Genomic DNA, 13,318 nt, shown 5'->3' with positions numbered 1-13,318 from the left:
TTCGCTTGAACTCAGTGTCGAGCGAGGGTCAAGCAGTTCAATTTGCTTGAGTTCGCTCAAGCTGCATGTCGAGTGAGGGTTGAGCGGTGCAATCTGCCTGAATTCGCTCGAGCGCCTTGTTGAGTGAGGGTCGAGCGAAGTCATCTGTTTTGACCAATAACGAGCACACTTCAAACACGCTTCAAGCGTTTCCTCAATAACACTTGTTACAATATTGTTTTACACAGGTTTTCACAAGAATATGCCAATACGCTCATTTTTTCCGCAACAAAAATCAATCACTAACTTCTATAAAGCTTCCCTCTCCATGTTATACTATCATAACTATTTCCCAATAAGAGCTCGACTAAAGACCCTCAAGTTTCTAATTCCCAACCCACCAATAAAAACTGGAGGGCATACCTTATCCTACTTGACCAGATGGAACTAAAACTTGTCCCCTAACCCACTCCAAAGAAAATCAGGCTGAAGGATCCCTATTCAGATTGCCACACTTGCGGAATTGGGAACAAAGATAATAAATGAGTTGGTAATTGGACAGCGTGCTCTTAATTAGGGTGGTCCTACCTCCTTTAAAAAAATATAATATCTTCCAACTTGCCAATCTGCATTCAATTTTCTCTATTACTTCATCTCATATAGATTTAGTCCTAAAAGAGGCCCCTAAAAGAATGTCAAGGTATTTCATGGGAAATGAGAGGACCTTGCATCCAAGAATGTTGGCTAACATCTAGTGATTGTGAATGTTCCCAAATAGAACCAACTTAGACTTGGATAGATTCACTTTCAATCTGAACAGAACTTTGAAGCAAAGTAAGAGTAGAACGAATTTGATTTTGGTCTACCTTACAAAATATAAAAACTATCATTTGCAAACAACAAATAAGAAATGTTAAGAGTACCTCGATTGGTGATATCAATCAAGAATTCAGCCATAAAGCCATTGTCAACCATAATGGATATCATTCTACTAAGCGCCTCTATAATAAGACAAATAGAAGTAGTGACAATGGATCACCCTACTTTAGACTGTGTGAACTGATAAAGAAGCCAATTGGACTACTATTCACCAAAACCAAGAACTTTCCAATCAAGATGTAATACATAATCCATTAGCACCATCTCTCCCCAAATCCATATCTCTCATGGAAGTATAATAGGAAGTCCTAGTTAACATGATCATAAGTCTTTTCTATATCCAACTTACATAAAACACCCAGTTCACCAGATTTTAATCTACTATCTAAACATTTAGTGGTGAATAGTACTAGATCAAGTATTTGTCTTCCCTTTAGAAAAGAATTTTGGGATCTCGAAATAATCTTCCCCAAGACCAACCCCGAGCAGTTTGCTAAAACCTTGGAGATATCTTATACACCCATTCACAATACTAAAAGGACGAAAATCTTTAATTTTCAAAGCCCCAACCTTCTTGGGAATAAGTGCAATAAAAGTGGCATTGATACTTTTATCAAACTTTCCAAATGAGAAAAATTTCTTGAAAACCTTTGTCAAATCATTCTTCACCACTTCCCATTAGGATTGGAAGAAACCCATAGAGAAATCGTCTAGAGCAAGTGCTTTGTCTTTGACCATCTTTCCCACAACTTCATAAACCTCTATCTTATCGAAAGGCCTCTCCAGCCGGGCAACACTTTGCTACTCAATGGTCTCAATTGATAGTCTATTGAGTTTTGGCCTCCACACTACATACTCCTTAAGCAATTGTTCAAAAAAGCTAGCAATATACTCCTAAATGTCTGGAAGCTCCATTGGCATAGCACCATCAATGGTTAACATCTCAATGGTGTTAGTCCTCCTCTATAATTTAGTTACTCTATGGAAAAACTTTGTACTATGATCTCCTTTCATCCACAATAGCCAAGATTTTTTACGCCATGAAATCTCCTCCAATGAGGTAACCTTCTCAAGTTTTGAAACTAATTTATATTTCGAGAGATTCCTCTGTAGATAGTGTCCGACCCCTCTAGTAGAGACTTCTTCCAATCGCCTACATCTCCAAAAATTCCATATATTGAAATCTCTTTTGAAAACTTTCAGCTTATCTGCAAAAATGGAATCGAGGTGCCATGGATTAGTAGGAGGACTACCAGTGCTTGACCCTTTCCACATGAAAGCCTTTAGTTTTCAACCATATATTCTCGAACTTGAAACACCTACGCCTTCCACAAATACCTCCATATTCCAACAAGATGGGAAAATGATGATCTAAACATAGGTGAGTTAGTCTTTTCTGACATAAATCCGGATAATGAGTTTTCCAATTCAAGGAAACTAAAAATCTGTCTAATCTAAACCATGCTTGATTGTTTGACCAGGTGTATGCTCCACCCATGAGAGGAATGTCCACCAAACCCAAATCAAATATAAAATATGAGAACTCTATCATTGCAAGCCGAAGTTTACTCTATCCTGATCTCTCACTTAGGAACCTTATAACATTAAAATTACAACCAGTGCATTAAGGCATGTCCCACCAACTATGCAACCCAACAATCTCCTCCCACAAAATGATTTTTTGACTGCTTAGATTCAGCCCATAAGTTATGGAAAAAGCCCATATAAAATTATCTTCCACATTCTTAAAAGAGAATGTCACTGTATACTCAATTTTATTCACTACCCTTTGATCCCACATAACTAATACATTACTTGAAGCCCCAACAGATGCGAGATAAATCCAATCAACATATGGACAATTCTACAAGCTATAAACAATGCTTCTTGAAATAATTTCCATCTTGCAAGCAAATAATATCTGCCCTCCACTCTCAAAACAAGTTTTTTATTCGAAGAATGATTGTCCTCATTAAGCCCTTATGATGTGAATTCCAATCGACTCGCTTTGAGACCCAACAATAATATTGGAAAACCAACCTAAGAAAGCCAAAATCAAGTCTATGGATGGAGAATTTAGACCAATTGAGAACTCATTTCAAGAACCTAGATTATATTAAAATCTAAACCCGTTGAAGAACCCGTTTCAAGAACCAGGATTACAAAGGAGGAACGCTACAAAGGTTGTGATTTACCTTTGATAAATTCAAAAGTTCAATCAAGAACAAGAAAAAATAAACTCAACTCACAATGAATAAATTCATCAATTTCAATAATGTCTTCCCTCTCAAATGAGGCTACCATTGGTTTAATTATACAATTCTCCAAAATCCTAAGTGAGTCACGGTACTGTAGCGTGAACAGTGTCTCGCTACAGTAACTTATAAAACCCTAGTTCAAATAATATAATATTTTCCAAATAAGCTGGATCAAAACTGGTTCTCCTTCTTTCAAACCCATCATGAGTGTTGGGCTCTTGCTAGCTTCATTCCAATTGGATTGCACTAATTCTTACATTGTTCCCTTGATCTTCATGGCTCTTAATCTTGTAATTGATCTTTAAGACATTCCAAAATACAATCTTCAGCTTCATAAAGAAATTGTCAACACCCTCTCCTTAAATTTTCCTCTACTTGAGCTGCCCTTATAATTAATAGATAGTATCAATCTCTTTAGCTTCCTCTGTTTTTTGGAACGTAACTTCTTAGACTGAGCATGTCCTCTTCAAAACCTTCACACTCAATGCCCGTATAGCTTTGGATTTCCTTCACTTTATATAACACAATCAGAGCAAGCTCATCTAGGCTAACATAGTGGCAAAGAATGGAGAGGAATATGTTCATCTGCCATCTCGATACCTTCCCTCGATGTCCACTTCAAATCCATCAAGTCCCCCCATCTCTCTTTCAAACAATAGAGACATGCCCTCACATTCTTGGTCCTCATTTGTAACTACCAACTTTTGTAATTAACCCCTAAGCTCAGCACTACATTCTATAAGGCTCCCAGCCTTCTGCAATTCCTTCTCTAGAGGTGAAGCCCCTGGGGTTCTAGTGGAAGAGGGTCCCACAGTCCATCATTGCTCCTTGTCCATTATGGGCCAAGGAACCTACATCGAACAGTAGCTCAACGGAACACTCTGTAAGGCTTTAGACATTCTGTAATACCTTTGCCAATGGTGATGCCGCATGGGACTCCAGCGGAAAAGGTTCCCTTCAATCCATCAACACATTCTGTCCATTTTAGCCTGATGATCCAATGTTGAACAATGAGTTTTTAGTTTGGCCCAAGTTTGTGATTGTTACTAGTTGTACTGATAGCTCTCTCCTTTATTGTTTTTTTTTTTTTTTCATTTGAATCATCGGTGACTGTAGGTTGTCTTGTCATGAGTCAGTTTGAAGCTTTTTCAATGTGGAGGCTAGATCTTGACAGTCGACGACCCTACAAGTTCACACTCTTCTCAAATTTGCCATATAGGTCGGGATGTATCAAGGCCCAATTCTATTTTATATTTCCCTTTGTTTCAACCCCTTGCTTAAGGCCCATTATATTGGCCCTAGGCTTCATAACTTGTTTCCCTTTGCCCTATAAGCTCAAGATTCCATCTATCGGGTTAATAATATTGCCTAGGCCACTATTTGCGTTGAAGCCCAAGCTCATTCCCATTCCTTTCTCTACACTTCGTATTAGATTATTCACTTTCTCCTGCAAATCCGCCTATTGCATCTTCATATCCCATAAAGTACGACAAATGCCACCATCTACCAAATTTTAATCGTGCTTGTCACCACCTCCTTTCAACTTAGCAACGAGTGGGCCTATAGTACGTTGTGCCTTCATCGTGCTTGACACTCCTTTGGCCAACAAGTCTGTATAGCCTCCTCCTCCCCTGTTTTGAGCTAGGGCCAATACCAACAACTGCTTCAACACCTCCTTGTAAGAGCGATTATTCCCTTGATGAACCTATTGTTGGCCCCAGAGACAAGTTCCTTCCTGTAGAGATTTCCTCCATTCAACTAGAGCCCAACCTCCCTCTACTATGACCCGCATTACCTCCAGCCTCCTAACTATCTCGAATTTCTTGCAGAGAAACCGTTAGCTTCTTCCATCCCCTACCTTCCATATGTTTAGGTATGAGTATAAAGCTTCATCTGCCACCACCTTCATACTCCACCAGTGCCATGAATGCCAATGGACATTAGAACATCTGAGGTATAGAACTTCTACTACCATCCTTTAAAGAAGTATAAAAGTCCTTTTTACCATCTGTTGAACAATAAAATTTCCAACTCCAAAGATAATAAAAGTCCTTTCGATGAACCATTTCACCATATACAACCCCAGAGACATATCCTTCGTGACTTTCCAACTCTTCTTAGTGAAATGAATGGAATTGCCTTTCCCATGATTGTAAAAACTTTTCTCATTAAACTCACCGTAATCTCTAGAGAAGAAAAAAAAATCACCATTAAATGTCACAGGCCATCAACGCAGAGGAAGTTTTACAGAGAGAAAACAAGGATGACGTACATTGTACAAAGAGAAACACAGACGACGTACTAAAAGAAAAGTAGAAAGATCCTCAAAATACCAAAACTTGCTCATGTCATCCATATTCTACCATATTTCTTTTCAATTTAATGTTGTCAAATTGTAGACCATATACTCAAGTGGTAAAGGAGCTTTAACAAACTCGACACAACATAAGAAATATATTATACAAAACTGTTCACCGAGTGAGAAATTGTCGCGCTTGTTGATGTGGCACGTTTTAAGTGATTTCACAAAACCATGCTCACTTAAAAATGGACATCTACTTTAATGGGTCATGTCAACTTAAAATGGACATCTACTTTAATGCGTCATATCAATAAATGTAGCTGGAAATGAAGAACATTTTCCCAGATAATATATCCTCGTCTTTCTTAGATACAAAGTTTCAAACCAAGGGCTTAACTGTCTTCTGCAAATCTAGTAAAATCATCTTCTAAGCCCAACTTTCTTGATAGTGATCGACCTGATCATCTCGTGCTTTGCTGCAATGCTATGATTTTAGCTAAATCGTCCACATAAAAATAACGAATACTTACACATTTAACTTCATCTCATCCATGTTATCCGCACAACACCACCCCATCTCGAGACTGATGCTCGACTGAGAAATAACCTACTCGAATTCTCTTAAACTTTTCTGGTACACCTTTCAGTCCACCTTGCGGTCATTGCTGTGATTCACTTGATTAGGTGAAGGAACTGGGTCGATAAGGAAAGATTTAATGAGCTTGCACATCTCTTTGTGTTTCTCAATGTTGATTGCATGCCCTGCATTTTTTAGGATTACTAGTTGTGCACTCTCACCCACAAGCCTGTGACAACGGGAACTAATGTTACAATTCAAACATTAAAAATCAACTGACCAGTGTGAAGGTTATACATATACAATGCTCCAACGTTTCTCTTGTATAGTCATTCGTACAGTTTGCGAGATTCCAAATACAAATGATACTGATTAATTTATCACGTCCTTCAGATTTACCTTTTCAATCTGTGTGCCAATTCCAGCGGGAATACCAGATCTTTCTCTCCCCAGATGATTAGCGTTGGCTGCATCAAGGAGAGGTTATGCCTTTAAAAAGATATATACTCGGGAAGACTAAAAAAGAGGGCAGGTTTTTGAAATTCCACAATATATTCAGGAAACTACAAGATAATGGTGATTACAATATAACATGTAACATAGAAAAACCTGGGTAATCTTGGGAAGATCAGACATTTTTCTATCCTTGTGCAATGCTTGAATCAATTCTTTCTTCTCTTGAAATTGTTCTGAACACATCATCTGCCATTGAAAACAATTTCCAAAACAAGTTTTAGTGAAAACGAGAGATAAATTGCCACCTAAACCACTTATCAAAAGAACTGATGTCACCTACACCATTCCATAATGTGCAGAAACAACCACACATAGAAAACTAAATAGCTTGAGCAGAGGTTACATGAACCGCACCACACGAATAGCCTTAATTTAATGGTCTGTCAACTGGCATTTCCAATTACAGCGGAGGGACCTTCGTACTACTTTGACGGATGATAAAAATAAAGTACAGTGATAGGGCTACCCATTTACAATTTATGCACACCCTTGAAATAAAATTATACTTTTTCTAAATTTAAACCTATCAAATCAAAAATTAAAATTCAAAATAAAATTTTATTTTATAGTTGTATACAAGTTGGGACTACATTATCACTTTATCATTCCTAAAAAATAAAGGCAACGTTGTTGAGAGATGCAATGGCGTAGTCACCAAGGACCCAAAAAAGGGCTGGCACAGAATACACTTATTACCTAAAAAATAATCTCTGTCAAATTGATCTGAGACTTTTTTTTTTTTTTCTTTTTTTTTTTTTTTTTTTAATTACACAACGTCTGATTACAACTAAAGAAAGAAAAGAAGAGACCTTTTTTTTCCTAAAGTCCTTTCATTTCAGTGTCTAGGTTCTAAAGGTAAAGAAAAGAAAAGACAGGCTTAGGAAAATCTTTCGCTTTAGGACCCACCAAAGTTTCCTCTCCGGAATAGATGAGACTGGGAGAGAATTAACTGTTAATACGATGCTATTTTCATTATTTTCTCTACAATTCCCTTTTGTAAACAAGCAATGGAAGATGATATAATTTTCATCTATTACTTATCAAAAGAATATATATATATATATATATATAACTTTCCGCTCTTACATGACCTTCATTTTGTTTCTTCTTATATAATTTCTATTAAGATAAATATAAATCTATCTCTTCCTATAAGCATAATTTTTTAGAATAAGTGGTGATTTTACAAAATATCAAAACAGAGGTAATGAGTTTGAAACATGGCTCTAATACCATGATAAAATATAATAAATCTGACTCTACACTCTATTCAATTTGATTAAATATTGTACATATTAAACCTAGTTATTGAGAAAGTCTGACCTACATATGAGAGGGAGTATTAAGATAAACATAAACAATTAAACCTACATCTTTATATTTACTTAAACTTTTAAGATAAATGATAATTTTACATGGTATCAAAAAATTCAGAATATATGTCTTGAATTCAAAACCTGAATTGAGAATAGTAAATATAAAAGTCTTTCTCCCTTGTTATTCCTCTCTATCTCTATTTTTATTAGTAGTGTAGAACAGGACCCAAATTTTTTTAGATCTAGTTCGAAACCTGGACCCCGGGTGCATTCGGATTGGAAAAATAAACCTCGATCTGGTTATAGATTTGGTTTTGTGATTCAGGCATCCGTAACTGGATTCGGTTTTTTTTTTTTTTTTTTTTTTTTTTTCTTTTTCATCTTCTTCTACTAAGTGTGGTATAAAAGGTCTCGAATAGTACTATTAGATATATAAATTTTTCGTTTATATAATACTACCGAATTCTTTGAGCTCCAAGTAGGCTTAGGGTTACTTGGTGTTGGGATAAAGAAATGTAAAATGGCCTCTCACTTTCAACAGTCTAAACCAAAAGCCCAACCTTATTGGATAAGCACTACCCCAATTGACCTAGCTAATTTGTCTCGAGGAAGAATACGATACCCACTTGCACAGGCTTATGTTTGGGAGTTTATACTTTCATAAAAACAATGAAAAGGAAATGAATGGATTGGAATTGATAGAATGAGTATACTGAATGGAAATGATAATAATGGAATGAATAAAATCTTTTTTGTTAAAAAATCTTAAAAATTAAAATTATTATTTTTTTAAATCTTGATAATCTAAACATGATATGATAATTTAAAAAAAAAAAATACTATAAAAATATTTTTTAAAGTTTAAACAGTTTTTTTTTTTTTTTTTCCAAAAAGTATTATTAAATCCTGTTACAATCCTGACATTTTTTCTCCCTAAAACAAAACCGGATATTATCATATTAATTTGGATATCCGCCCGATTAACCGCCTGATTTTTAGAATTCAAATCTGTTTATGGCTGGATATTCGGATCAATTGCCCACCCTTAAAATTTTTTATTATATTATATATTTTTATCAATTTCAACCGAGCAGAGATTAATTTTCAAACTTTGAATAATTCCAAACTTCAAACTCCAGTTTAATTAATCCCAAGTCTCAATGTAATAGCCGATAAACCAATCATGTTAAAAGCAAAGACCAAGCCCACTTACATGGATGAAATCGTTGAGAAGGCATGACGGCACGGCTTTGAAATTGGGCTTGAAAAACGTGAGTCGCATCAAATCCTTCATCTTCTCCGGACTCTGCGGCAGCAGAACACTAATAGCTTCGTCCACGCTCTTCACCTGGAACATACCCTCCTCCATGTCCTTATCCTCCATGCAAACCCCGGCGCAGCACAGCACCAACCGTTCCACCCTCTCCCCAAACTGCGCCGCCATGCTGTATGCCACAAACCCGCCGTAGCTTATCCCAGCCACGCTCATCGTCTTCACTAACCCCTGGGCTTCTATTACAGCCATCACACACCGGGCCTGGAAGGCCTCGGACCTTTCGGAACGGGTCGAGTAGGAATCCCCGAAGAAGACCAGGTCCGGGACGTAGACGTTGAAGTGAGGGCTGAGCGGTGAGATGAAGTCGTTCCACTGCCACATTGCGTTGGCGCCGACGCCATGGATGAGAAGGAGGTTGGGCTTGGACTGGCTGTGGAGCTTGGGGACCCAACAGTGCATGACGGTGCCGTCGCCGAGGTCCGTTGTGGTGGACCGGAGGCCGGCCTTGGAGAAGGCGTAGCGGTAACACCAATTCGCCACGGCAGCGAAGCTGAAGCACTTCGACATTTCTGAAGGGAAATATTTGGTGGGTAGAACAGATAATTGAACGATTGATATCGAGCTATGTATTTCAGAGGGAGTAACAAAGCTTTCCAGTCGGAGAGAAACAGAGGCAGAGACGAAAGGATGTGTAGCCAACCAGAGGACAACAAGACTTTTGTGCGTTTAAAGGTCATAAATTGAACATTTGTTAAGCACTACTTTACCACCAAACATAAAATAAAAACAATAAAAACAACAAGAAGTTGGTAACAATAAAAAAAAAAAGTGGCTTTCACTTTTTGTTAAAAAAATAATAAAATTTCTGTCTTTTATCTGTTTGATATATAATATGAATAATGAGTTTTATTTAATATAAATAAAGTTACATATTAATCTATATATTAATATTAATTTTTTTTTATATTTAAAATTTAAATTTATATTATTTTTAATAAAATTTATTTTTTGACTAATTATATTAGATTGATGAACGTATTAGTATATAATTATGCTTGTAACTAGATTTTTCTAATGAATAATCGTTACACAATTATGTAATTATTTTAAAAAAAATGAAGTTTATTATTAAAAAATTAATTTTTTATATAAATTTTATATTTATTTTATAAACTAATTACGTAATATTTACACGTTCACAAATGTAACTTTTATTTCTTATATAATATTATCCAGTAAAAAAGCAATTTACTAGCACAATATATTATCATAATTAGATTATACATTTTAGCATTCGATGCTAAAGATTATTACGTGGAGATATTTTTAATATATATATTTTACATTTATCACAATATAAAATTTAATTATGTGATTATAATTGATAAAATGTTATAAACGTCCAACCATATTGCTGTGATTTATTTTTTTTAAAATAAAATAAAAATTGATTCAAGAGTCGTTTAAGATATCACATTATCACAATAAATACATGAGAAATAAATAAATAAAATAATAGTATATGTCTAGATATAATATTATTACTTGTACAGATCAGCTAAGAATTATTCAATCCAGAATTGAGATTGCAAAGAGGCTTTTGGGGTTCGAGTTGGGAAGAAAAAGAAGGAACGAGGCCACGTGATGGGCTAATTTTTTTTTTATTTTGTTTTTTTTTTTTTTCAAAGCTCCGTAACGTATGAGTTGATTTGAAGAGTGGGAGTGCTTCAATAGATTCTCCATTTTATTTTTTAAAATATATAATTAAAATTTATTTATTTTTATTTTAATGTTAACTTTTATAATACGTCATCAATTAACTTATTAATTTTTTCTTCGTATCATTTAAATAATTTTTTTTTAAATATTTCATTTCTACTAATAAATTTACAATATTCATATATTTTTTTATATTTATAATTTCTTTTTATATACAATGTAAAATAATTCACTCCTATACACATAAAATATATATATATATATATAAGCCAAATAAAAATTAAAAACAAAATCAAAATATGAACAAAATGGTTTAAAAATATTTCCAAGATGTTTTTTTAGAAGAAAATGAAATATATGTATTTTAAATGATAACTAACAAAAAGAATTTGCTTACATGGTAAAAATCAAAATAAAAGAAAATGAAGAAGTAAATGAAATATAAATAATACAAAAATGTTTAAAGAATGAATGATATCCACTAAATGTAACGGGTTACTGTAGTTAAATGTATTTTACATTTCATTTTATATAATCGGATAGAATTCTTTTTTAGAGCAATTCTTCAAATAATATACAAAAGTCACTGAGTGCTGATTGTCATTGCTTTGAATTTGGAGTAACCTCATTGCTTGTGGGTGGAATTGCCACGACATGGGCATTCTTCCTAGCAAAAATTATTGCAATATGATAATGGTTAGAAGGATTTGAAAGGCATTAACACACTAAGATTTCCGACTATTATGAGAGACAAGTTGTTGCCTTGTACTGGCCAGAACAGGCGAACAGGTTTATTCCATTTCGTTTTCAGGGGGAAGCCCAAGAGCATTGCATTTTTGTTTTATTGGCGCAGTTGCTTAAACTATTCATTTCACTAGAGTTGAAGAGTTCAGGGTTGGTTCTGGAGACAAAGTCTCAATGAGCTGAGGTAGCCACTTGGACTACTCTAGCCCTCCAATCACATAGACTTTTCATGCCAAACTCACCTAATACGATGATTTAAAAAGAGAAAAAAATAATTAAAGATGTTTTTGTTAAACATCCAACCAATAATTCAATATTCTTAGAATTGTTAGATACAATTTAACCCTCACCATTATAATATTTCACCACATGCTTTCCAAACAAACGTTCACGGCAATCCACTCCATCGACACTGACTTGATGATAGTCTTTTCTATTTTTACAGTTTCACTTATTATCAGTATTCAATGACTTAACACCATATCCATACATAACATTAAGGCATTTTACTACATCATATAGGTCACATTTTCCGTGATTTGAACTCATGACACAGTTCCTGCTTTAATACTAATTGTAAGAAACCAAAATATTAATCCAAAAGCCTTATGATTGTTGGATATTAATTTGAAAAAGTCTTTAACCTTCATGAACATGACATTCCAACACGCTTCCAAATATGACATCTACGACAACCCACTCTATCGAGACTAACTCGATAATAGCCATTTTCATTATGGTAATTTTACTCATCTATCAATATTTAATGACTGAACACAATACCTATATATAAGACTATTAGATCAAAACGTTATTTCCAATTATTAAAAATCCAATCATTTATCCAAAAATCTTAAGACTATTAGGTACAAATTTAGTTAAATATTTAACCCTCATAATCATAATAGTTTTTTCTCGTAGTGCCTTGCTAATATCAAACTATTCTACATATCCTCATCGAGGCAGACATTCTAAGCCAGTATTCCCTCTTTTGTTTACCAAACATTCAAATAAATCCCATGTCCTGCTAGAATTAGCAGTTACGGGTGTTTCATATTAACTCTTAATGGATTTGGAGCAGGGTTTATGATTAAGTGAAGACTGACCGTTGCCATTTGGACCCAAAATTAATTAAGAATTTAATTATTGAATTAGTACTTTTTATTACTATTATTACTTTTTACTACTATTCAATATTCTATTATTACGTTTCATCTATTTTTTCATTACTATTCACAATATATCTCAATACTTCTCAATATCCAAACCTAATCCACACCTAATTTTAACATAACAAACATAAAGCAGGATTTTAACATAAAAAATAGAAATATCTCCCCCTTTTTTTGAACCCAAAAAGAGGTCAAAAAAGCTTCTTTTTTTGGACCCCAGGAGACTTCATTCCTCAGAATGGACAAGAAAAACGCCTGTTACATTTGGTAACAGCTCACTCACTCTGGACCGCATTTCAAACGGGTTCTCTGGAAAAGACAATGGAGAAAGCCGAGTCATAAGTTCAAAGAAACTTATTTTTTTAATGTAGAAAACATGGTGTCTATCCATAGACCCCACCCCTTTGTCTACGGATATGGAAAAGAACACAATCCTTAAACCCGTACAAAATTAATCAAAGGTAAATAGAAATTAAAAGTTTGGTTTGAACATGAACTCAACTACCATAGAAACAGACTAGTTTCCCAGAATCCTGTTCCAGTCAGTCGGTAAAAGAATAACACCAGTGGAAAGAGAAGG

At 34.7% G+C, this 13,318-nt stretch overlaps 1 protein-coding gene across 1 annotated transcript; it reads right to left on the bottom strand.

The window, feature by feature from the left end:
* Positions 1-5,694: 5,694 nt before the first annotated feature.
* LOC122303635 (2-hydroxy-6-oxononadienedioate/2-hydroxy-6-oxononatrienedioate hydrolase) lies at positions 5,695-9,844 on the bottom strand. Its single transcript, XM_043115498.1, has 4 exons — positions 9,041-9,844; positions 6,605-6,697; positions 6,395-6,462; positions 5,695-6,224 (listed from the first exon to the last, which is right to left on the bottom strand). The coding sequence occupies exons 1-4, from the start codon at positions 9,668-9,670 to the stop codon at positions 6,062-6,064; spliced, it is 954 nt and encodes a 317-aa protein (XP_042971432.1). The 5' UTR covers positions 9,671-9,844; the 3' UTR covers positions 5,695-6,061.
* Positions 9,845-13,318: the final 3,474 nt, after the last annotated feature.

Source organism: Carya illinoinensis, chromosome 3 (assembly GCF_018687715.1).
Source record: "Carya illinoinensis cultivar Pawnee chromosome 3, C.illinoinensisPawnee_v1, whole genome shotgun sequence".
Classification (NCBI taxonomy): Eukaryota; Viridiplantae; Streptophyta; class Magnoliopsida; order Fagales; family Juglandaceae; genus Carya; species Carya illinoinensis.
Note: the sequence above shows the minus strand (reverse complement) of the source record. Positions and strands in the feature narration are given on the sequence as shown.

What these genes read in the sequence shown, in the direction of transcription:
- LOC122303635 (XM_043115498.1), bottom strand. Translation starts at nt 9,670, where the DNA reads ATGTCGAAGTGCTTCAGCTTCGCTGCCGTGGCGAATTGGTGTTACCGC. An exon ending in TTCTCAACGATTTCATCCAT is followed by an intron (nt 6,698 to 9,040) that starts GTAAGTGGGCTT and finishes TTTCAATGGCAG; the next exon opens with ATGATGTGTTCAGAACAATT. An exon ending in ATCTTCCCAAGATTACCCAG is followed by an intron (nt 6,463 to 6,604) that starts GTTTTTCTATGT and finishes TCCTTGATGCAG; the next exon opens with CCAACGCTAATCATCTGGGG.